Below are 25,059 nucleotides of genomic sequence, written 5' to 3' on the forward strand. Positions count from 1 at the left end.
CACACCTCTCATACATAAGTGTACTAAAAAATAGGTGCGAGGTGTGTTTTTCCGTTCTATGCCGCAGAAATTGAAAGTAAAGCTCACACAGCGTTTTTACATGTGACAAAAGTATTCAAAATGAATTCCCGCGGTGCCTCTTCAACTAGTTCTTGCAGTAAAAAGTTGATGGCTTTTTATGCCGCTTCAGCAGCTTTTTCATACAGTGAAATACAGACAGTGAAATAACTCCGTCGTTGTGAAAGTAAAATATTGTGTAAAACAAAAATTCTACATCTCGAGAAAGGAGTGCAATATCATTTAATTTCAATCAACTTTGATGTCAGGTAAAAACATATAAATTTGTTGCCGAATCACTAGATCGGCGGTACAACTTCGTCACGGATACTTTCGATCCCCAAAAAAAGTACAGAGAAATATGGAGCAAATAAAAAATTGTCTTCCGGTTCCGATAATCGCCTTAAAGCTTTAGCAAAGTAAGGTATCGGGGTGCCCAAATTGTTTGTCGGCGATTATGAGGTGCCAATCCATCAAGAAGAATAGCTCGGACAGTTACGCTGCTTAGAGCAGGTAATTTGGTGAAGAAAAAATTGGCGCAGATCCAGAAGCAAGAACAAAAAAATTGAGAAATATGCCTTGGAGCCACGAACCAAAAATAAATTTGCTACAGAATGATGCGAGAAGAAATGTACTACAGTCGAAAGCAAAAAAATCCCACACCGCATTTACTAACAAATTTGTGAAGTATGGCGGAGGAAATCGTAATTAAAAAAATAATGTGGAGCTGCTTTTCTTTGGAGGGTGTCGATCTGATACATCCCAGAAAACACTACTGATAAATTCCTATATAAAAACGTGTTGGAAATTACAACGTTACCGCTTACCAAAGAAAATAAGCCGCCGCTACGGAAATTTCAAGAGGATAATGCCTCGAAATATTAGTCACAACTTGGCGAAAGCATGATTCCGCGAGCATAACTTGAATGTCGCTGCCTTCCCATGCCACTCTTTCGCCCTCAATCCTCTTGAGTATGTTTGGGGTGAACTAAAGCGTCATGTCCCCTATAGCAATAAAAAAGAGTTTTGGGAAAAAGTTCAAAAAGTATGGTCCAATATTCCAATAGAGATAATTCATTGCAGCCATGCCTACAAAAATCGAAGTTGCCCTTAACAACGACAGTGATTGTACCGGCTATTGTGACTGTTGAATTAATTTTTATAAAAACGGTTACGTTTATGTATAAAAGTTTGCTTAATTTTAAGCTTTCGTATATACACCTGACTACCTGGAAATATGCGATATTTTCGGACTGAAGTTTTTTTTAAGATTTTGTTTATATTTAACCTAACTTTAAAATAATATAATATAGGACGGGAGGAAAAGAATACCTCCCCAACAATATGCCACAACATACAACAACATTTTTCCGTCTATCTCTGATGCATGCATAATTGTTTTCATTCTATACGAAGTACTTTTTAAATTTATCAAATAATTACTGATATAATGAAAGTTGAATTTCTTAACGTTTCACATCGTGAGCGTATGAACGTAACGCCGGTACAAGAGCATATCATACGTTATTATGGCATAGCAATGAAAATAATTGTAATAATTTTCTTGAATACCGGGAAATTTTTGCAACATTTGTGGAACTCAAGAGGTGAATGAATATAAGAAACCGTTGCGAATTGAAATGTATACACAAGAGCTAATAAATTAAAAACTTAAAAAAATTCCCACATATATATGAAGTAAATAAATGTTTCATACAATGCACAAGAATATAAATTTTGCATTCATTAGCATAAATTGTGAGATAGATTTGTTTTTTTGCAAGTGAATAATTGTGAAGTGGATGTAATGAGTATGTGTAAGTATGCGTTCTATTAATAAATTATAAAAGTAAAAAATATGTTTACTTTGTTGGAAAAACTTCTAAAACTACTGACATTTATTACGAAGCTTTATATGACATGCAGACAGAATATGAAAATAAAATTGAAACCTATTGGGCATTGCATTATTTTCATTTTATGTTTTCATTCATTTTGACGCTTATGTTGGCGCAAATGCACACAACTATACGTATACGTTTGTTTTGGGTATCATGCATACGTACTTATACAAAAAGAGTTTGCTTTTCTTTTCGCTATTCTTTGACAAGTGCAGGAATACAACGAATAGGCCAACACACAGAGTAGTATCAATAATAATATTGTAAACATTTGCTCTGTAAATAAACTAACGAATGAACGAATCGACAAACGAATAGTAAAATAATAACGAACAAGCGAAATAAACCATGAAATCCCGAAGGGAATTTCACCATTTCAATATTTTGTTATAAGAGAGGCTAAAGAGGGGGGGGGCGGCGGAAAGCGAGAGCGGTTAGATTAAAAGCGGTTAAACTAAAAATGAGTCTATACGTTGGTGGCTTTGTCTCATGTTTGGTTTAGTGGATTGGGTGGATTCGGCGCATACGATGAAATCGATTACAGAAGGGATTTCAATTTCACAGGATAATAATATTGGCAGCAAAACCTTCGTATTCGGCAATTGTATAGCACTCACCGCTACTACCAAGGTGAATAAGAAACGCATTGCTATGCACAGTGAGAAAATCGTATACAAAAACGAACGAGAACTTGCCTAAGAGAGTTGAAGAGAATGAGAGAGGAAGAGAGAGAAAGCATGGCTTCTTTAAGAATACATTGATAAAAAGAGTTTAAAGTATTGTTTGGTGTTTTGAACGTTCGGGTAAAAATTAAGATCCATTAAGTCAACGTAATGTACACTTGATTTCCACTAAGTCCACACATACGAATATTTAGTTTGAATACATTACTCTTAATAATATTTTGTTCTCGCTTCGCATTCACCAATGTTCCAATAAAACAAATGCGTTCCATTAAAGCAATACAAATACACACACGGAATGGCTCGTGGGAGAAAGAGCAAAAGAAAGAGATGTTAAATGTATTACTCAACTTATGCGTCCAACAATTTACAACTATAGTAAACCTTCATTCTATTACATGTGGATATCTTTGGGTTCCAATACAATGGCTTACGACTTAGTTACGATGTTGAATGCGTTGCTCTTAATAACACACTTGATTTCCCGCTTATTCACCAGCATTGACGGCAAATGAAAAACAATAAAAAAAAAGAAGAAAAATCATTGTTGTTACTCTTTGGATCCTTTGGATCCCGATTCATAATAGTGTTAACGCGAGACGATGCTGCTTCTTTCCTATTTATACAAAATACATTTGTACTACTATACGTGTTTCGTCTGCTGAGAATTGAATATTAACGTCGACAGTAGCAGCCAGTTACCAGAGCAAATATATATCCAACTCGACTTTATACTCGCACACACAATACCCAACATACCATACGCAGTGTTGTACTGCCACTTGTCAATGTGTATGAATGGTTATATCGTTCATATAGAATTTTCTGTTTTCCTTTTTTTTCTTACTCGTTTTTTCTTCTTTTTGCAATGCCGTTTAATATTTTTGTGATTTGTCAGCTAATGCGTGGCTTTTCAGTAAGAAAAGCGTCTTCTAACGGTTTAGTACGTACGCTTTACGTTTTCTGATACATTTTAGGGCTACAGTTGTGTATTCTCGTTGCTGTTGGTCATCGTTATTTTTTAATTTTTTTTTTCGTATACAGTTTCAAGCAAAAACGGCGTGTATTCGAGTACGTGGTACATATGCTTGCAGTATATGCATAAAACTGGAAAATATTTGCAAAAGCCTTTAAAATTTTTAATACGGTGCTTAACTAAATTAAAAATTAATAAATAAAATACAAAAAAAAAAAATTTTTTTTTTCTTTATATGCAATATATAAAGAATTCTTTTATATATATATATATATATATATATATATATATAATAAAAAATACTTTTTCCTATTTAAGACAAATACTTTATGCTCTCACCTAGCACAAAAGTGTAGGAACTTTTTTTTTAAATTTTTACAAGATTGACAAAAAAAAGGAAAAGTTCTCATATTTAAAAGAATTTTCGCAAAGTGAACCTACGTTATTAACTATCTAACCGATTTTAAAGCTACATTAAAATTTTTCCGGCAACAGTACCTTTTTATGTTTCCTATAGTTGTTATCAAAACTTTGACTTTTTTTTTTTGCCTAAGGTTTAGTGATAAAAAAGATATGTACATATATGTATATACATACGTATAGTTTGCAGATATAGCGTGGAGCACGAGCAGTTCATCAAAAAGACGTTTTTTGTTTTTCTAATCACAATATTCATAAAGATTTTTAATCATTTTTATGCTCCTTATCAATGAAATATTAAAGCTTATCTCTTGATTTGTAGATTGTGTACATGCCCAGAGCTTCAAAAAGACTTTAGCAAGTGTACATCTTTAATGTAGCAATGCCTATCTGTTTGTATTGCCTCTGTCCCATTATGAGTGAGAATCCGCAGATAAAGAAAGACGTTTTAATATATTTATTATTCGTTCAACATGATAAGCCGGCTTTGCACCGCTATTGGAATAGAATCTTAAAATGATTAAAGAATATAAATAAAACATAGTGTTTTTTTAGTAACGATTAACCTAAGGCTGCTATTGATTGTACATGAAATTCAAGTTAACTTGAATTTTATACCAGAAGGGATTTAATAATTTTTTGATTTTCAAAAAGCTTAACATTTTTTAAGCTGAAACTTATTTGTCAGTGCAATGCAAAATAACGATCATCTTACTAACAAGTGCACAATCGACTTCTTCTTAATTTCCGTGAGGCAGTAGATAAAGTCTCATTTCAAAACGAGCGTAATTTTTTTTATTTGCTCTCCTATTACACTATTCAAATATTGAATAACTTCTTGCGTCGAGTTTTCTATAAAGTCTTAGGCATTATAAGCAAAATTGAAGTATCTTAGGGAAAAGAAATAAAAATAAAATCTATACTAAAAACATCTCAGAAAAGCTAAGTTAGCTTTATGGCGGCGTTTCTGCCAAACACGCAAGAATATTTTTTTTGGAATGTAATACAATTCACAACACAGCTGTAATACAGCTCATCGGTTATAAATAATCTTTTGTTATTAGAAACATATTAAATTCTTTCGATTTTCTCCTTCCATGCTTTGGTGTTTCAATTACTACAGAACTACGTTTGATTCCATTACAACTACTCCTAAAGTCTTGTCAAGGGGTCCAAGAGATCTAATTCATAGAGCTTCAAGTCACGAGGAGACCATTTAGAAAAAGTCCATTTTCGACTGTGAGACTTGTGAAAACGCTATACCTTCTCTTTTACTGAGGGAGGGAAAAGCTATATTCACGGGACAAATGTTTTCATTTACTCTCGGTTTTCAAAGCAAAATAAAATAAATCTCCACTACGAATTCAATGATCGTGGACTTCAATTTCAACTGGAGTAGGGTTTTGAATAAAGTCGGTAGCCTTAGATGCTAATTCTTTAAGACTAAAGTCTTGATAATGATAACAATAACTTTTCTTTTCAAATAATTCACAGACTAAATTTACTTATATTATTTACTAAATTTACGACATTTAGCTGATATCGACTATGTAAGGAAGAAAGTTTTATCTCTCACTTACCAAACTTAAGATGTTATGTTAGAAAATGAGTAAAGTTTATTTTCTCTTGTTGTATGAATGGTTATCGCATTAGTAGAAATTGTTTCAGTTACCTGAAAAACAAAAGATTAAATTAATATTAAATTAAAAAATCATTTTACAGGTAAATAAGTGAAAAAACAAGAGAAAAGTATTTTAAAACTCAAAAAGCTTGGTTTATTAAATAAACTAAATCCATTCGCAAGGTGGTAGTTATGGGAATCAGCTTTCTTATGAATACGAAATCTACGCCAAACGATTCAAATGCATTTGCAATAACTGATGAGATGGCTGAACGATGCTTTAAATTATCTATGTTTGTCAGGAAATATTTCTGTCATAGGGATTTTTGGTGTATTTTAGCCTTTGCCTCCCTCAAACAGTGTCCGTACGGGGCGAATATATTCGCAGTCTTTAAGGTTAAATGTTCTGTTAAATGAAAGTAAGTAAAACTGAAAACTTTCTCAAATTTTTAGTCATTTCAACTTTTTCAATTGCCTCACGGTTGTGTGTTATAAACAATCTGTAGAAGAATTAAAATAATTTTTTATTTTCAGGAAATCATTAAATAATTTTAATTATATTTTATAGTGATTAAGCAAACATTTCAAATTTTGAAATAATTTCAAATTTGCGAACTCATGCCAAAGCGATTTTTAATTACTTATGACGTTACATTTTCTATGTACACGGAACGTTAAGAAGCAATATTGCCTTTCCTTTCGACAAACTAGACGTTTATTACAAAATTTTACTCAAAAAGCATAAGTAAAAAATACTTTTGCAAAGTTTGGTTTTTGATCTTTTTTTTTTTAACAACAATTCCTTGATTACTTGTAAAGACTTAGGAAAAATTCCTTCATGTTCCATTCCTTCCTCCGCCAACATATGATCGCAGTCTCTTTTATGAAAAGTTTCAACTTTCATATGTAAATGTATAGAATCGTGAATGTATGAATCATTTTCAATAATTTACTCGAAATATTAAGTATACGTGTGCGTAACCTATAATCTACCATAATTGAATTTGATAGACGAGCATAAATCTTATCGAGAAAGTTCACAGTTGAGTTGTTGTGTATACTTAAGGCTCCAAGTAATAAATATCGAATTTCAGGTTTCAGGCTGTCAAAGAATCTGTTAGTAAATTTAGAATTGATCTTGTGATCAAAAGCCATTTCAAGACATTACACTAGCGTTACTAAATAAAATATTGACAGTCGAGAGCAAGAGAAGTTGAGAACACTACAGATTTAAAGAAATCTGTTCGTCTGAAAAGCATGTCTATGTACGATTTATTGTCAACATATAGGCCACTATTTTGGAAACCATTTTGATGAAATTTCGTATACGCAGACATTTCTCCTCACGAACGAGCTTTGTAGATTGTAGTAGACTTATGAACATTCCTTCCATTCTAAAATAAATGATATTTTTCTATTTTTAATAATTTTGGGAAGAAATCGGGGAATAGAGAGCAAGATTTTGCATGTGGAAAATTTAAATTAGGCGAGATCATATTTTCAAATTCCTAAGCTACAAGCATTGTTCTTATCTCGAAATCTCGACAATCTATTTTTTAGCACTTTGTGATGAAATAATGAAAACCTATGAATGTTATCAGATAACTGAAGATTTATATTAAACGAATTTGTGTACGGCATTCAATACCCGATCTTAGTGGGCTATAACAAATCTTTTTATCTCACGTTTGTAGAATAAAAACTTGTTCAGTCATTACTTGTAATTAGGTAAACGGTTAAAAGCTCCCTACCAAACACCAAAAACGATTTATTTACATCGTCTTGTTTTCAAATATCATATCAGCCTTGTTTTATTCATTAACATAATTGTTTCAAAAAATTCATTTAATCCAGTTCAACTTGTAAGAAATTTATTTAAGTTCTAACTACAATATTTCGCTACTCAAATTTCCACGATAAAGACATACACTATACACAATGTATTCAATAAAAGGTGTATATTAGATTTTTCAAAATGCTTGAAAAAAATCAGCAATTCAGTATATAGGATAGGGGAGACGGAAATTCAAGTTTTTACATCTTAATTTATCGTATTATTTTCATCGTTATTAAGAAGAGTTTGTCATCTTTTCTGCTTATGGTCACTCCCTCCACGAAGCAAAATATAACTAAAAGTGCTTTCCCAAGGAGCTTGGGCTGGTATTGCGATGTGATTGGTAAAAAGCTAGTGCATGGAGAGCTTTATGTTAGGTTAGAGGATCTATTTCTCTTCTCCAGTTGTGCTAACAGATAGATCTCCAAGAAATTTGGTTTTCTTGATTTGATATTCTTCCCATTGTCTTCGATAATTAACGCGGTATCAATATTCCATGTCCTCACACCGTGCCAATTTCGTGCAAACGGCTTTGTTCGGTTAAGCATATGTACTAAAGCGTTTTCGACCAGTATACTTTACTCTGAACCAGCTTTTACCAAACATTTTAGGCTAGGTCGCCCATTTCTAGGTTTATCAATAGCTACCAAAGGTTCATTAATTTCCGTTGCTCACATCTTCGGCTGACTCTTTATCTTTATCACTCTGTACGTCTTGTGATAAGGTTGTCGCTGTCGTGCCTATGCTTTCAACTTCCCTATCAAGCAATTTCGCATTAAGTTCCTTATTCACCGTTAAACCCGAGAGCCTCGTTAAGTAAGCGACTTTAGTCAAACCAGCGTCTTTACGGCGCTTGGATTTTATGAGTATTTTCTTGGTTTTCCTTTCGACATGACTTCTCGGTGTATGTTTTTTGAAACTTTGAATCGGATATACCTTTTGATACTTCAATATGACTCCCTAAAACTCGCAAATTTTTCTTTGTTGTCATTGCTTCCTTTAACTCTCCATGAAAATGAAGAAGCATTCAATAAAGAATATAATCGTCGGACGGAGATACGGACGCCGCCATTTTACCATAGTATTGTAAAATAAAAGTAATCATACCCTTCAGAATATTTTCTACGCAGGCTGCTTTAATGGATACGCTAAGCCTTGCAAGTAATTGCTCACTTATTACATACATTCTTTTCACGAGCTTAAATTCCGAAAGTCTGTCTGTCTTTTCGTTTTTGTAGAAAGAAACAACAAATTTAGACCCTTTTTCAAGACTCTTTTTGAATTAAGTCCGAAAATCCAATCAAGTGGATTAAAAAAAAAAAACTTTGAAATCGATTCCAATTATTTAAGATGTTTTTTGGGTAAATACATATGACATTCAGTAAATCTTTAATCGTGTTTTCAGAATATTCTTTGGTTTATTTCCTTAGATGCAGTGCGCTGGGAGAATAAAAGAAGAAAAAAATTATTGACAACTGCCGGGTCTCCATTTTGTTCTTAAATATATTTGAAAAAAATATATAATGGGTTATAAAGTTAGACTGTTGAGATTTCGTTAATAAATTTTTCCATCTTTTTCCTTATACTTTACAGCATTTGTGCTATATATGTTTCTGCCGATGTATACAATACCCAAATAGACTAACCTTTTAGTATGCCGATCGATTCAGAATCACTTTCTGCATTGATCTAGGTTTGTCTGTCCGCCTGTCCACCTTGTTTTCTTGTGTTCAATCTACAGATTGCAATTTTTAAAATATTCTAATGAAATTTGATGCACAAACACGCCTTAGCCCAAGAATAAACGCTCTTGAGAATGGTTCGGATCGCAGAGCTTTTTGAATTACTTGCCTGATAAAACCTTATTTCAAAAAGTCATTACATGAACAACTGTATTACGCGAAGTTGTGTAAGGTATTTAATGATGGAAAATGGCTTCTTTCCTAGTTCTTTAAAAATAATTACAAGAACAATACAATATTGAAGCAAACTCGAGCTGCAAAATATATCAGCACATGCTTCAGAGACCTCATATGCATTGCTGAAATTTTTTTTATTTCATTCAAATGCCAGGTCCATTCACTTTGTGCTCATCCTATCTGTTTTGTGTCAAATCGCCGTACAGATGCATTAAGGGAAATTAACATAAAACCGATTTATGGCAATTCCCTAAGACTAACTATTTTAATATTTCCAAATAGCTTTCCTATTAATTCATTTTATTAGTAAATAAATAAAAAATATTACAAATAAGGCAAAAGTAAAAAAGAAAAAAAAAAACGAAAGTCCACCGCATTGCGTATATTTTACAAATATTTCATTATTATGAATAATAACATAATTTATAAATGATTAAATAAATAAAATAACAAATATTAAACAAAGTATAAAATATAAATTTATACAGTCATTTCGTGCATATTTATTGACACAGTTAAAATGGAATAAAAATAATTTATATTGTATTTAATTTAAATAGCGATATAGAAAAAAAAAAAAAAAAAAAACTAAAAGGAATAAAAAAAACGGTAAAATATTTCATTTTATAAATTTAATATAATACGACATAAATTCCATCTGTGCATAAGCACAAATGCACACGGATATAGGTGTTAATAGAAATCGATTCGAAATCTGGAAATAATTTCACAACAATATTAGTGCAAGATAGAAAAGCAAAGGAGGAATGTTTTCTGCTTCCGCCTTTAATATTTGGATGTAGAAAAATACATGTATATGAGTTTCGAATCTGATTTATCCTAATCTCTTGTCCTTCCGTCCACTTCGTCATGTATCGCTTAAAGTGATAAAAGTTTATATAGAAAGTCAAAAAATTGCACTCACATGTTTGATTCCATACGAGCCCTATGTCAGTGGCTTCTCTCTCGCTCCTCCGTTCTCAAACGGAAACAGTATCTACGTACATTTGTGCATCCATTACGAAGGAAATAAGATAAGGTCAGTGCAATCGTTAGTATAGTATAACTTACTTAGCCCTCTTACCTCTTAAAACTGAAATGAATGCAATATTTCTCTATAGTGTGGGTGCAAAAAGGGCAGAGCTGTAGGATTTTGAGCCACCTTGTCCACCAAGTTAACCAACCTAATGAGCAGAATGCTTCTTTATGACTAAATCGTGCCCATTTCTTATATTGCTTTGTAGAGCCTTTTACCTTAAGGTCCTGCTTGGCAAGTTTTAATTTATTGAACATAACGGCACTTTGTAAAGAAACCCTGAAAGGACGAAGGAAAAGCTAATATGATATGACGGACATTGATCGAAGATATGTGCAATGCTATAAGCGGAATGACAAAAACAAAAAGCAGACCGACCTTGTAGCAGAGGTGTAACCAATTTAGCAAAGCATTGGATTTAATTTTGAAGAAAATGAGTTTTCTTTTAAAAGTATTTCTTATTAAACAAATGTCCAACTGTTAACACTTACCTTACTGTTCTACTCATTTTAACGATTTCCACTCGTTGAAAAGTTTTTACAAGACAAGAATTAGCATTTTCGACATCATTTGGATCCTTGTCTTCTTTTCCCTTGGACTACCAGGCAATAGACTTAGCTTTAAATATTCGCTGCTTAATATGCTCGATACTATTCTCAAATGTCTTCATCAGTGATATGCGCCATTTTAACTTTATTTTCTGTTGACTACTCGTCTAGTAACTTATATCTCATGCTATTCAAGCTCCTAACATATCCTGCTATCAGCTTTCGTGTCTCAAGAATTTTTTAAACTATTAAACAAAAAAGTGTTCTTTCATTTATAAGCTTAGCGTGAACTTATTTTTTGATAACGAGTAGTTCTCGCCAACTTTAATTGGTTAGCATAATATTTTTTTTATGTGCGCTTTAGCCGAATGGACGATCCTTGCCGAATGTCAAGACTCTTGTGGGCCGTATTTTATATATGTGGGCGCATAGAAATTTCATTTTTGTTTATGCAAATTTTCATCGACATATGTTACGAAAAATTTCGTTTTCAACAAACGAATGTGTGCATAAATAAATAGACTTTGAAATTTTTGATAGAAATAGACAGAAAAACATCAACTGCTGCATGAGCAAATTAGAAAATAAAAACTATAAGTTTGAAGAATTTCTAAATGGGAAAACCAACAAACAACAATAAAAGAGAGAGAAAAATTCAAATCATAAGTGACAACAGCTGCAACAACAAGTCGTTTGTTATTTTCCTATTTTTTATTTATTTATTTATTCTTTTTTATTTAATATTTTAACAAAGACTGTTTAACAAACTGTTTTAAAATTATTTGTATATAAACCGAGGTCTCTAAGTATATGGATAAGTGTTTGTGTGTGTGTGTGTGTGTGTGTTTAATATTTTTTATTTTTGGCATTGCGCTTTACAATACTTTTCGTTTATTTGTTTTGTTTTATTTATTTTGTTAACACATTTGCGTGTTGGTGTGCGAATGTGTGCCTGCGTGTACTTATACTGCCGATAGCAAAATTTTTTGGTAGGATTTGCGGCGTTTGTGAATTGAAATTCACGCCAAACACAATTGTCAACACCGTGAACAACATCACCGACATCACCGACCAGAAACAACATCACAACATCACACAGACATTCATTTCAAAACGTCAACAACAACAAATGTAAGAACAACAGAAACAACAACGACAACAACGACAACAACAACGACGACGACAATACTAACTACAACAATGTTCTGATTGTGAAAAGTTCTAAATGAAAATGATAATGGAGGTGATAGAGTAAAAAAAAAAAACCAGCCGCATCAACAACAATGTTTTAGTGTAAAATAATTGCAAACAGAAAAAAAATATTACAAATTTTTTTTTGCAATTCCACATACATATATACATACACACGTGCATAGCTTTACAAATGTTACTACAAATTGAGTCAGTGAACGTACGTATATATATGTATGTTTGTATATCTATGTCTGATGGAGGAGTAGTAACATTTGTGAATTTCCGGTTGAATAACTTTTCAAGTGTACAAAGAAAGTAAGCAGATAGAAAAACAGCAGCAACAACAACTATACAACCAGAATATTCACTGACTTGCATTGCTGACTTATATGTATGTATGTATTTATGTATATAGAATGTAGTTGCCCGCCAATTCCTCCCACACAATTTTACCATATTATAAAACTACGAAAGTGAACAGAGCACAAAAAAAAAAAAGAGAAAAGAAAGTAAGAACCAAAGAAAAAAAGAAAACAAACGAGCAAGACAAACAAATGAATACCATTTCCAGCATCTGCTGCAGACAGACCGACAGACAGACACATCGATTTAAAATATATATAAAAGTGAAATCTTTTTCTATTCCACAGTGAGTAAAGTAGCAAAAATCTTTCCGAGTGGCAAAGCAACGACCTCTTGCATAAAGTTCAACGTCGCTAAAAATATATATATATAAATCAATTACCTGAACATGTGTATATATATATATATATATATATACATATATATACATATATATACTCAAAAACACAAATACATATATAATATATAAATATATATATATATATATATATATATATATGTGTGTGAATATAAAGTTCAGGAGCCTTTGTGTTAGTTTTTAAAATTTTACTTTCTAGCAGACATAACAACGGCAACGACATTGCCGCCTTTAGTGATTGCTTATATAAATGCGAGTGTATGTACGTGATTGCCATTTTGTTTCGCAAGATCAAATTTAGTATAAAGTGTAGCCGTTTAGAGTCTTTAATAACGAAGAAAAGCGAACAATTAAGTGGACGTTTGTGTGTGTGTGTATTCCGTGAAAAGAGAATTTGATAAAATTCAATCGCAAATTATGCTGGCCATGTCGACATTAATGATGCCAGCGCCTACAATAGCTGTGGGGGCGCCACCACCGCAGCTAACGATGGCTCCTCATAAGCCACCGGAAACCAAACTTCTAACAATACATCCGGCGGCTGCGGCGCAGCAGCAACATCAACAGCATCCGGCATCTATACAACAACATAATGGTCAGCATACGCAGCAACAACAGCAACAACAACAGCACCAGCATCATCATCAACACCAACAACAGCAACAATTGTCAATACATCAACAACAACAACAACAACAACAAACTCAGCAGCAATGTCAGCAGCAGGTCTCATCTAATAATAAACCAGGTAAACGAACTCAATTATTGCTTCTGTATGTGGATTTTCTTATCGTAAACATGCAAATGTAAACTGACATGTCTCGCTATGTTGGTCGTTTTACACCAATAGTATCCTTCTTAGCTATTTGATAAAGATGATGAGAGTCCTTTCTCATCATACCATCCGCATCTATGTACGTACGTAAATATATAAAACGACAGCAACATCCGTTTTGGCTATGTTTCTTCTTTGCTTCTCGAACAGCGAAGCGTATGCATGCGCACTCGTGCGTGTATGTATGAACACCGCACAATATTAACTCTTCTTAATTACTTAAACACTTACTTAAATTAATCTTCAATGCTAGCAGTTAAGGTGTGAAACAAAATTTCATTTTATGCATTGTTCTGAACATCTACTATTTTATCGCTCTCTAGCTAAAGGAACACAAAATACGTTTCTCATTAACGTGATATGTGTTTTCTTTTAATATGAACACTAAATAACAATGCTAAGCAACAACAAGCCGAAGATATATGTGCATGAAGAAAAGAAGAATATAACAAAAAAGTATTAAAGAGAGCTTTTGTTCAAAAGAAGAAAATAACAAAAAGAAAAACAAAATAAGAGAAGAACTCATCTATTTATCCTTTGTTGGTTAAATTGAGTTTTAACAACTAATGATTTCCTATTATTTCATTCTGTTTCCACAAATAGATCATTAAACGCATACACAATAGAAACAATAGTAATTTTGTTGAAAACTCTTGAAGGTTTCTTCTAAATCAACATTCACTTTCAGAAGTATTATAGAGGATGTGCGAACAATTTTTGGGAGATTTCTTGTTACTTGCTTTGTTTTTTTTTTTTTTTTTGAAAAATTTTTCATTTTTTCAGAAAGAAATTCCATTTAAGCAGACAATAGCTTCTATTATCTATGATTCTTCGTAGGCTTTTTCAAATTTCTGGACGAAAAACTGCACAAAGTGATGTTTAGATTGGAATCTAATTTTTCATGTGTAAAGCAATCTGTGATAATGATAAATAGCTCTCAATGCTTTTTCCCAAATTTTTAATATCAGTCCTATATATCCTTTTTATCGATTATGTCAAAATACACTACCGCTCTGGTTAAACTTGAAGACCAATTTCATTGCATCTTCTTACACCATTACAAACGTATGTCATCGCTTTTTCCAATCCTCCAAACAGTTGCCATAATCGATTTCCGGAATGGCCTTCGAAGCTTTCTACGATGCATCTTGTATCCCTTCGATCGTTGTCACCGATCGTTGTCACCGGGATTTCATCAGGTAACTACAATGATTGTGGAATGATATGGATTGGATCGAAGAAACAGTGCAGAAATTGAGTGTTGTTGGTAGCAACCAGGATTTATCGCGTCTTAGTCCCAAAATATCTTGCAAAACGTTATTGACTGATCCGTTTGAAATATCAACTTAGTTAGGAAAGTTCCTAATTGTGAAACGACGGCTTTTTGCGCACCGATTTGCTTGACGTATCGTCCGCTCTTTTCGTTTTCAAACCGTTCTAGAACTTTTGCAGTTTGCAAAAGCATTCTATAGACAACATGATATATAAGCAGACAAGCGGCAAAATCAGCCTCGGTAAGTGTTTTCCATGTAAACGCTGAGTGATTGTTAATCTTATCTCGCGTCCTATGAAACCAAACTGAGTATAAAAGCTAAGACGTTTAGTTTGATGCCCGAAGAGAGACTTGTGAAAAATTTCAAATCAAAGATCAACTTGACTGGATCTTGTAAACATTATACTCATATTTACGTAACAGTAATTACATCTGCTAAAATAAGGCTTTCGAAAGTATTTACATTTTAAAATTTGTCGCTTCGGCTTAAAGAAAGTAACGAAATTTTCTTTCACGGCCTTCACAAGCAGCATGGGCTCTATTTGTCGCTCCTTTCCATTTTATTTATAACCATCTCCATTATGGCATTTCTACCTCGAATAGGATTTGCGTGTTTGTGTGTGTAAAATAACCAATGCATATTCTATTGTACTCTGTGGACATAAGTTTTCGATTTATATTATTTACAATTTAAAGTCTACTTATACGGAATTGTTTCTATATATGAGCATAAATCATCAATCAGTAGTTGTAGTAGAAAGCTTCGTTTCGCTTAAATACATTTTTCAATTATTTTTTCTTTTATTTATTTGATGAGGATTAGTGTTCCGTTTGCAACGCTCACGCCTAAGATTTGACAAGAGCGTCCTGCGTTACGTCTATGTCTACGTGAAAGAATTATGGATCGAAAGTATGCGTTTAATATGTTAATCACGTTTATGAACAAAATAAGAGATAAGCGCAAGATTCACTCAAAGGTTTGCGCAATGTTTGATTCAGTTTTTAAACTAAATTAAAGCAAAAAAAAAAAAAAAAAAAATAGTTTTACTAACAATTCATGCAAAATAAGAACACAACACATATACACTCGTATACTGAGTTTTAATAACTTTTTCAAATGTTATTAAAATAGTTTTACAAATTTTAAATCACTGTTGGTGGTGGTGTATATACATACATATATATATATATATGTATTCAATGAATGAATTGTTGTTATATTTATTTGTATATTTTTTTCTTCCTTTCTATTTCTTTTTTTTTTTTTTTTTTCTTTATTTGCATTGTTATTGTTGTTGTTGTTGTTTTTAGTAGTATATTTATATAAAAGTTGTTCGAGAAATGCTAACATAAAAACCAATAACCATTTTCCAAAGCATTAAACATTTTGGGCATCCATCAATAATATCAACAATAACAACAACACATAACAAAAACAAGAAGCTGCATAACATGGAAATTTTTTCTATATAACCATTCAGGAACAAAGAAAAAAAATTCAAGTAAGTTATATACGACTTACGAAGTGAATCTATCGCATCTATCATCATCATTAATATATATGTAAATCGGTAAAAAATTTATTATTAATTCGGAGCGTATCAACTACATAAACTTTCGATGGAGACAATATGCTCGCATTAATCAGTGAATCTAAACGAACGGTATGCCCATCTTGTTTCACTGACATGAGAATGAACGGACAACTTAAGCGAGATAACATCGTGGTAGCTCGATTGATTTCAGCTTTACATATGAGGAGCTTTATATATATATTCCCTAAACTATTATTGTTTTCTAAACATGACAAACAGACGGACGCTAACATCGTACAAGAATTTTAACTTCTGTTTTGTAATTTAAAATGACTGAAGATTCGTATGAATGGACGGATGAACAAACAAAATGTCCCACATTGTCTTATCTGTTTTCACGTTTACAGCCTCGAATGCCCAAGAAACAGATGATAACATTTGTTACCATTGGTACTGAAAGTTTTCTGTCTTCCACTTTAATTTTTACGGGATCGCTCTATTGAAACGGAGGCGAGCAATAATAAGACCGGTGAACGGAGGACATCACATTGATATAACCAACGGATGCACATTTCTGCTACTGCGAGGCTTGAAAGAATAGGCGACGGAACACGAACGCATGGACCAATCTGGGCGAACTAAGCGCAAAAATGTTAATCTTTTCAAGAAGTACATACACTGAGGAGTGGCTGTTAGATATACTTTGCAGGCATAACAAAAATGGTTACTAAAGTATTTCACAGATTAAAGTGGAAACGATTAATCACTGCAGCAGAAAAAAGCGTATCTGGGATATGTATGGACTCAGTCAGAAAGGCAGTCGTAATCCAATGCACTATGACATAGAGAGGCAGTAAAATAGCGCGGCTTGGTAGTAAATTCTAACACACATTGGAGTAAATTGTTTCGATTAGTGATTTCAATACTACTTCGAGAGGGAGGGAAGCTCTTTCCCCATTAATTGTTAACATATGGCTCGCAATTCAAAAACTATGATGACCTCACGTGAAAGTGTTTTATGATTTGTATAAAAAACTTTACAACGTATTTCAATCTAACTTTTACCCTAATAAAGAACATCCCCAAGGCTCGTGTCAGCTCATACATAGGTGCGTATGCTTGCATTCTTGTGATCGGTCTCTTGTCATAAAAGAAAATAAATTGTCTTCCTATGGTTGTTGTGATTTTGTATCAATTATGGTATGACGCAGAAATAGTAACAATGCCCGGATATCAGATTTATTATATGTCAGTCCCGCAAATCGCACACAGAAAAAGATGCGATGGGGGAGAATTCGGCTATTAATTAGGCTACGATCGCTTCATTACTTATACGAATCGTACGATAAACTTAGTCGATCTCTTGCAATAGAGTATCGATAAAAACAAAGTCATATTCAAATTTGAATATGAATTGCATTGCATTGTTTATAAAAGAAAAAAAATAAATAAAAATATATTTAAAAAAATAAATGAAAAAAAAAAAAACTTGAAACAATCGGTTGGCAGTGTTTTATATTTTATTTGTTTCCAGAGGAAATACTTGCGATAATTAATTAAAAATTTTTCATTGTTTTCCCCCTCTGTCTCTCTCTCTCCATCTATCGCCCTGTCTCTCTATGCTTCCCTTTTATCGGCCGCTGTGCGATTGCCAATGTAAAATAATGGTCCGTAATAATATTTGCATGACAAATAAGTGAAATTTTTTTTTTTTTTTTTTTTGGTTTTTTCCTTTGCTTACCGTAAAATGACAGATATGTACAATTTTTTCTCTTTTTCTTTTATTTGACGTTGGCGAATTTAACCCACATCCTACCATTATTCATGGTTTGAATAATAATTTTTACTTGTTTTTAAAAAACTCCGATCTCCCCACATTTCTCTTTTTTTTCGTTTTTTTTTTTGCGCTTGTTTACAAAAGTAATGTCTGATATTTAATATGGCAATTTTCCTTTTTTTTTTTAGTTAGTTTTTTAGTGTAAATTTTGGTAAGTGACGTTATGAAGCCATATAACCATGATTTTGGTCTTTAAAGTTGTAATATTTTATCGACAACAAAGCACTCGCAATGAAATTTCTTTCGACATTTACGTTTTGAAATTTATATGAAAGGTTCAATGGGGTTCTAGGCGTTATCTAAATCAATAGTTTATTTTTTTAAGACGTAGCTTGACAAGTTTTCCTTAACGCATCTGGAGCATTGTTACAGATGTACGCGGTTTGGTAGCAACGCTTTAGGCACGTTTCGTTTTGATGATGAACTTTACGCTCTTTTTTTAAATGATTGTATGCAGCTGCTGTAGCGATCAACATCAAATGCACTCCACTCGAATGTTAGGAAACATATCTTACTATTCATTAAGAAGATTCATTAAGAACAAAGTTTATTTTCAATATCTCCACGCCACTATCCCGCTAGTCCTTTAAACCATGACTTCATTCAGTCTGGCTGAGGTTGAAGGAGAAAAACAGAAAAAACATGCAGTTAGCAACAAAATCCTAATGAAGCATATGGTGAACAATATATGCAGAGCTACGATAATATTAAAAACCGTTATTTTGTTCAGTAAACTTTTTTATTGCTTCTAAATTTTAAGCGCACAAGGGTTTTAAACAATTCAACTTTTCGCCTGACCATATCAGCTTTTTGCAGACCTCTCAAAACCGTTCGTTCCAATTTAGTAGTAAGGCTGATATAAATAAATTCATTTGTTTTCACGCTTTCCATACAACTCTACCTTTTTCGCCTGACGGACACTGATCTTCAACTGCATTTCATAGATATGACGTGACCAACAAGTTCGTAATTTGGATGCTTCCTGAAGCGTAATGTTCGCCAAGAACTATGATGCGATGCAAAAATTTCCGAAATTATTAAAGAAAAAAACGAAAACTTAAAATTCTCATAACCTTTGTTAGAGGCAGCAGTTTTGTGGAATATATCTAAGTGACAAATGAAATTCAGCTAAAATTCTTATTAATAATTTAAAGAATCCGATATTGACATTAAACTATAAATATCGTTTAGATTTTTGGAAATGACTCGGAAAGATTGAAAAATTCGTAATTATATCTACATTCGGTGCGAAAGTAAAGTTCCTCGAGAAACGGTTCGGGACATTAAAGTTTATCTCACTAAGCGATTGCTTTTGAACGCATTCTATTGACTTTGAACTCATTTTATTTCGAATGAGAAATGTTACATTAAAAATAGAGTAAAGCGGAAAACGTAAAACGAACTATTATGACTTGATTTGTCATCGGTAGCAACCAGTACACCGTAGTAAGGCTAAGTACATTAAAGCTTCAAATAGATTGTAACCGTTTCCTAAGTACGCTACAGATAAGTGCACAGTTCTATGAAGTAGAGTTTCAGTTTCATCTTATATGCGCTAATAATAGAAAAGAGAAAATGTTTATTATTACTCGTCTACAAGTACAAGTCATAGCCTACGGAACAATTTTTCCTCAGTTAAATTAAAGTGTCTTGTGTGGAAATTGTTGCATCAATATATACGATAAAAGTTGAAACATACAATGGTACTTTGAACTCGAAAAACGCATTTCAAATTTTAACTGACAGTCATGGAGAAAATTTGTTGCCTTTCATCATATTTTTGTATAAATAGTGGCATGTTTAGTGGTAACATAACAAAAGGGCGTAGTTTAGACAATCTATTTTTCTTCTTGGTATGTCAGAAAGGATAACAATTCCACAAAGTCATTAGCGTTTAATTACGCTACTGTCTCCAAAGGGAAATCACAGCACAAGAGCCGTTTTCGCGAATCACTCGTGCAAGTTTGAATATAGAAAGAAATCACATAGTCGATACGCTAACTGAACGAAAGAGAAGAATGAAAAATGTACGTGTTATGTTACAGGCCGTTTTGAAAAATCAGATCCCTGGAAAAGTAATGTAATGTCTCGGAATGCCTTATAGCCATGTGGTCTTCAATATAATGGACTTTTTATTAACACTTGCTATTGCCGTAAAAATCCGTCCTTCCAGACTCACCAATTTGCACTCATTTTCTTTCTTCTCCAAATCTCTCAAATCAAATCTCTCCTTCTACGAAGAACTTTACGAAGAAGAGAGAATCGCACGTTAAGCGTTTTAACGCGGGTGAAATGCTCGACAGAAGGGCCAAGGCAATGATTAATCCGACGACCGAATCCATAATTAAGATTAAAATCTTGATTATGATACGAATCTTACCTTGGCAGAAGCAAATCACTTCTCAATCTCACATTGGCTAATAACGATCTCAATGCAAACTATGCAACCTTTCGCTGTTTGGAAAAGTGTTTAGATGAATATAAACTTTGTCCAGAGACTACCGTTAATTTATTAGAGAAATTAAAAAGCAATAGACAAGACATTAGCCTGCAAATTTTTAGCAACATCTGAATCCTTACAGGTAGTCTCTCCTAAGCGTTTCGGGAAAAAGTTCGAAATTTCAAGTATTGAATATTTCTTTCACATTCTCTTGAAAGTTTAAAATATCTGTTAAGTAGAAGAAAAATTAAAAAAAAAAAAACACTTTTCTAAGCAAATCGCGAGCGGTGCAACCTCTTACCCCCCAATAAAAAATAAATCACGAATTTTAGTTTACGGTAATTTTAATAGAAAAATTGAGTTTCTTTCATTTGTTATTCGCATTGCAATTTCCTTGATATTGACGAAACTTTATCGTATCGGTTTACCGTATATTATTAATGCGATATATATATTTTGTAGTCAATTCTTGTTTTAAGTATTGCTTAAGCTAAATGTGTTTGCCGAGTAAGTTGTTGTGATTATCAAGTATCCTATAAAAGATATATATACATATATATATATATATGTTCGTATATATATTTATTCAAAGATATCGTTTAATTTCCTGTTAGGCGAAGGAAATTAAGAAATTCATTTGCATTTTTCCTTAAATGATGTCGACGAACAAACAATACGTTAAAGCCATTTAAATCTAACCGGTTTGAATCACATAAAATACTATAAATATGCAACGCAATACAGATATTTTAAGAATGAGAAAATGAAAATGCAAAAAAAAAAAAAAAAAAAAAACAAAAATTATCAAAAGAGATAACAATTTAAGGCGGAATTTACAAGCAGAACGGTTTATTTTTATGCAACGGAAATTGTAGAAGAACACACAAAGTTACTAACTGCACATTCTTTCCTCCATAATAGCGCCAAACAGTCAGCCAGTTACCTCCTACGCTTCATCTTTACGTTAATTTCGTAAAGAATAAGTTGAAAATGAATTTAATTATGACAAAAAGTGAAAATTTCCACACTTGAAACTGACTCAAGTTCTGACACAACTTGAACTAAAAATATTGTAAAAACAACAAGACTAAATGTACAAAACATCCTCATCAGCCGTAATACGATAAATAAAACAATAGAAGAGAAACACATAAAGGATAAAAAAATAAAAAAAAAAAATAAAAGAAATAAATAAATAAACAAGAAAAAACTTCAAGGAAGCTTAACGCCATAATGAGCAGACGTTGAAATAGCTGAAATAACCCAACTACACGTTATGTGTAGCCTTACTTTATGCATTTTCAATGCCTGTCTAGGCCTAGAGACGACGATGATGGTGGCCGCTGCCACCACCATCTACCAACATCTACGTAGAGATCTCAAAATGTAAACAAAGGAATAAATAGCGATATATATACATATATACATATATATATAAATAGACGTTTGGATGCCTGGCTATAAATCAGAACAGTACGAATACCAACAATAACAGCAACAATAGCTACAACAAATTATACATCATAATGGTAATAATAATTATCAAGTTGCCACAGATTAAAAGTCAGACAAACGAACATCTAGAGGAAAACAGACAATGCCATAGCACATAGTCTTCGTTCTGTTTTGTTTCGTTTGCGCGTTGCCTAAGTTACCTAACTGGCAGTTTCTATTGCGAAAAAAAAAAAAAAATTTTTTTATTGTAATTGATAAAATTAATTAAGCCTAAGAAGACTAAAAGATTAACGACAAGCGAAAAAGCTAACATTTCATATCTGCACGTCAAAATTGAAACTATCTTTCAGTGGTGATTAATCATCACTTTTAGAGCAAATGAAATGAAGATTGTAAAGCTCTTTCTTTATAAAAGAAATATCAGTCGTTGTACTTGTTCACTGAACTTGTAAGCCTGAAAAATATTCATGTTGAAGCTTCGAGCTTTTTATTTACAATTTTTTTAAAATCTTTTTTCTTTTCTTTACTCTCTTAAGTCTTCTGGCTACTGTGAACCGATCGCACCCATTTATAATCCTGATTTTAATAAAGGAAAAAAAGAACGAATTTATTGCTGTTGGTTAACTCCTTTAGTTAACTTTCACAATAAATCTTTGCACAAACGGCTGTTTGTCTACGACTAGCTGCAAGTATCTTTGCCGAAGCTTTGTCAGGAGACATTTTAGGAACCTTTCAAGAAAAGACTAAATTTTTTTGGAATGAATTGAAAGGTGCAAAACTAATCTTATACTACTCACTTTGGATCGCTACATATACAAGCCTAAGGCTCTTAAAATTTCAACATATAAAATATTCGATTTCCTTCTAAAAGCGCAAAAGTTGATCAGCTTTCGCATCTGCTAATAAATCGATATGATTGGGTACTCAAAGTATTTTAATTTTATCATTGCATGATGCGGTGGTGCTGATGAATTTTTTAATGGTGTTCGAGCTGGACGCCGAGAAATTCCGGATGGCTTTAAATACAGAGAAACCATCAGTGAGAACTGACAGGGTTCTTAGTTTGAAGGGCAGCTCTAACTTCAGTTATAAAAATTACAATATTTTCGCCAAGTATGAATGTTAGAGAATGTTAGAGGTAGAGCCATCCCAATATTTGAGTTTTTTCCTCAGTTGGATTCCTCAACAAGTAATGTATATATAAGAAATTTATTTTCTTTGCTTTAGTTTATTATAACAAAAGATTGTCTGGCTTAATCGAATTAAAATCGTGGTGTGAATATATTTACGTTTCGTTAAAGATTGCAAGCGCATTTAAAGCTTGAAGCGAGTTGCCCTTCCTTAGTTCAAACCGAACTCAAGCTATTGGCGATGCTGAAGTTATTGAAAATACGTTGAAATATTTAAAATTTCATCAGTTTTTTAATTATCATAAATGAAAATTTAATTATTATAAAAAAACTTATAAAACTATATTAGCCGTTTTTCATTCTTGTCGGCTGGAGTACACAAACAAGTTTAGGTGATTATGCCTTACAATGACGACGATTTCGCTTTTGAGGCATCAAGCAAACTTTTCAATATAAAATAAACGGCAGGAACGATTTTGATCTCAACGTGTGACAACTCGTTTTCTAACCACGCTTTCTAAGATGAAAACAACACCATAGAGATGCACTGTCCTCCATTAATTCATGTATCTGCTTATTCAAATAAGGCGTTGTAGGTGGTTCTCAACCATTTTCACTAGCATTCGTATTTTGATCAAAACGCGTCATTCTACCGCCTTTCAGAATAATATCTCAAAAATTGCGGTCTGTTCGTTGAACACAAGAAACCAAGAAAGATAGACGGACAGACAAGTTTAGATCGATTCAGAAAATGGTTTTGATCGAAGGATGGATGAAAAGCTCGACTTCTTATCCTAAGTCCTCCTACGTGTTACATACATTCGCTTCAGCGTAATGTATCGTTCTATCACTCGCGGGGGTATAAGTAGAGGTAGGGTATAAACAATGGAATTAGTGACTTTCGCTAATCAATACAAATTATCTGGCTTTCTATTTAAAATCCTTAATGGAGACGTTGTTACTATATTACGGTATCACTAAAATATACATGCAACGAATATGATCAGTAACCGCACATCTATTTGAAGAAACAAAGCCGAAAATTTCTTAGCGGTTTTCAATAACAAAAATTTTCTTATTTCTATTATTGATTTTCTCGCCTCGTATCGCTATGAGTTAAGGAGTATACTAAGATGTCATACGATGTCATATGATTTTTAAATGAATTCTTAATAATCAACTACCACCGCCTTTTGCAACAATTCGAAATAAAAGTACTTTCAAGTAATTCCAAGCCATAAGAGATTTAAAAAATAATGCAACATCATATTGTAGCATAGATTTGCAAAGTGTTAATAAACTTGTGATTAATTATTTAAAGCATCTAAAGAAGAAGTTAGTATTTTAATTCTCTTTGCACAAATTGCGATGGTAAAGAAATAAAAATTAATTTCATTTTTCTTTGCTCGCTTTTTTTATCGCTATATCACATATTTAAGCTTCTTATAACGTACTTTTTTCCTTCACTGTTAATGAACTCATTTTCATTTACAATAAATGGGTGTATGTGTGTGGGTAAATGATTCGATCCGCAAGAAAAACGAATCCCTATTAGCATAATGAATTCATTGAATTTCTCTATCGTTTTCTCGTTTCTTCTCTCTCTCTCTCTCTCTCTCTCTCTCTCTCTCTCTCTCTCTCTCT

General features: G+C 32.6%; 1 protein-coding gene across 6 annotated transcripts in view; it reads left to right on the top strand.

The window, feature by feature from the left end:
* The first annotated feature begins 3,614 nt into the window (after nt 1–3,614).
* The window catches only part of LOC119638459 (nucleolysin TIA-1), a 212,035-nt gene continuing 190,590 nt past the window's right edge, over nt 3,615–25,059 (top strand). Inside the window, exons 1-2 of one of the 6 annotated variants that reach the window (XM_038035248.1) lie at nt 3,615–3,712; nt 13,110–13,658. In XM_038035248.1, coding sequence (XP_037891176.1) covers nt 13,328–13,658 — 331 coding nt within the window. In that variant the 5' untranslated portion in view covers nt 3,615–3,712; nt 13,110–13,327. Of the gene's footprint in view, nt 3,789–11,842; nt 12,839–13,109; nt 13,659–25,059 lie in introns of those variants that run through there. The other 5 variants (XM_038035249.1, XM_038035251.1, XM_038035245.1 and 2 more) reach the window with 5 other exon arrangements.

This window comes from Glossina fuscipes, unplaced genomic scaffold, assembly GCF_014805625.2.
Source record: "Glossina fuscipes isolate IAEA_lab_2018 unplaced genomic scaffold, Yale_Gfus_2 89, whole genome shotgun sequence".
NCBI classification, from domain to species: Eukaryota; Metazoa; Arthropoda; class Insecta; order Diptera; family Glossinidae; genus Glossina; species Glossina fuscipes.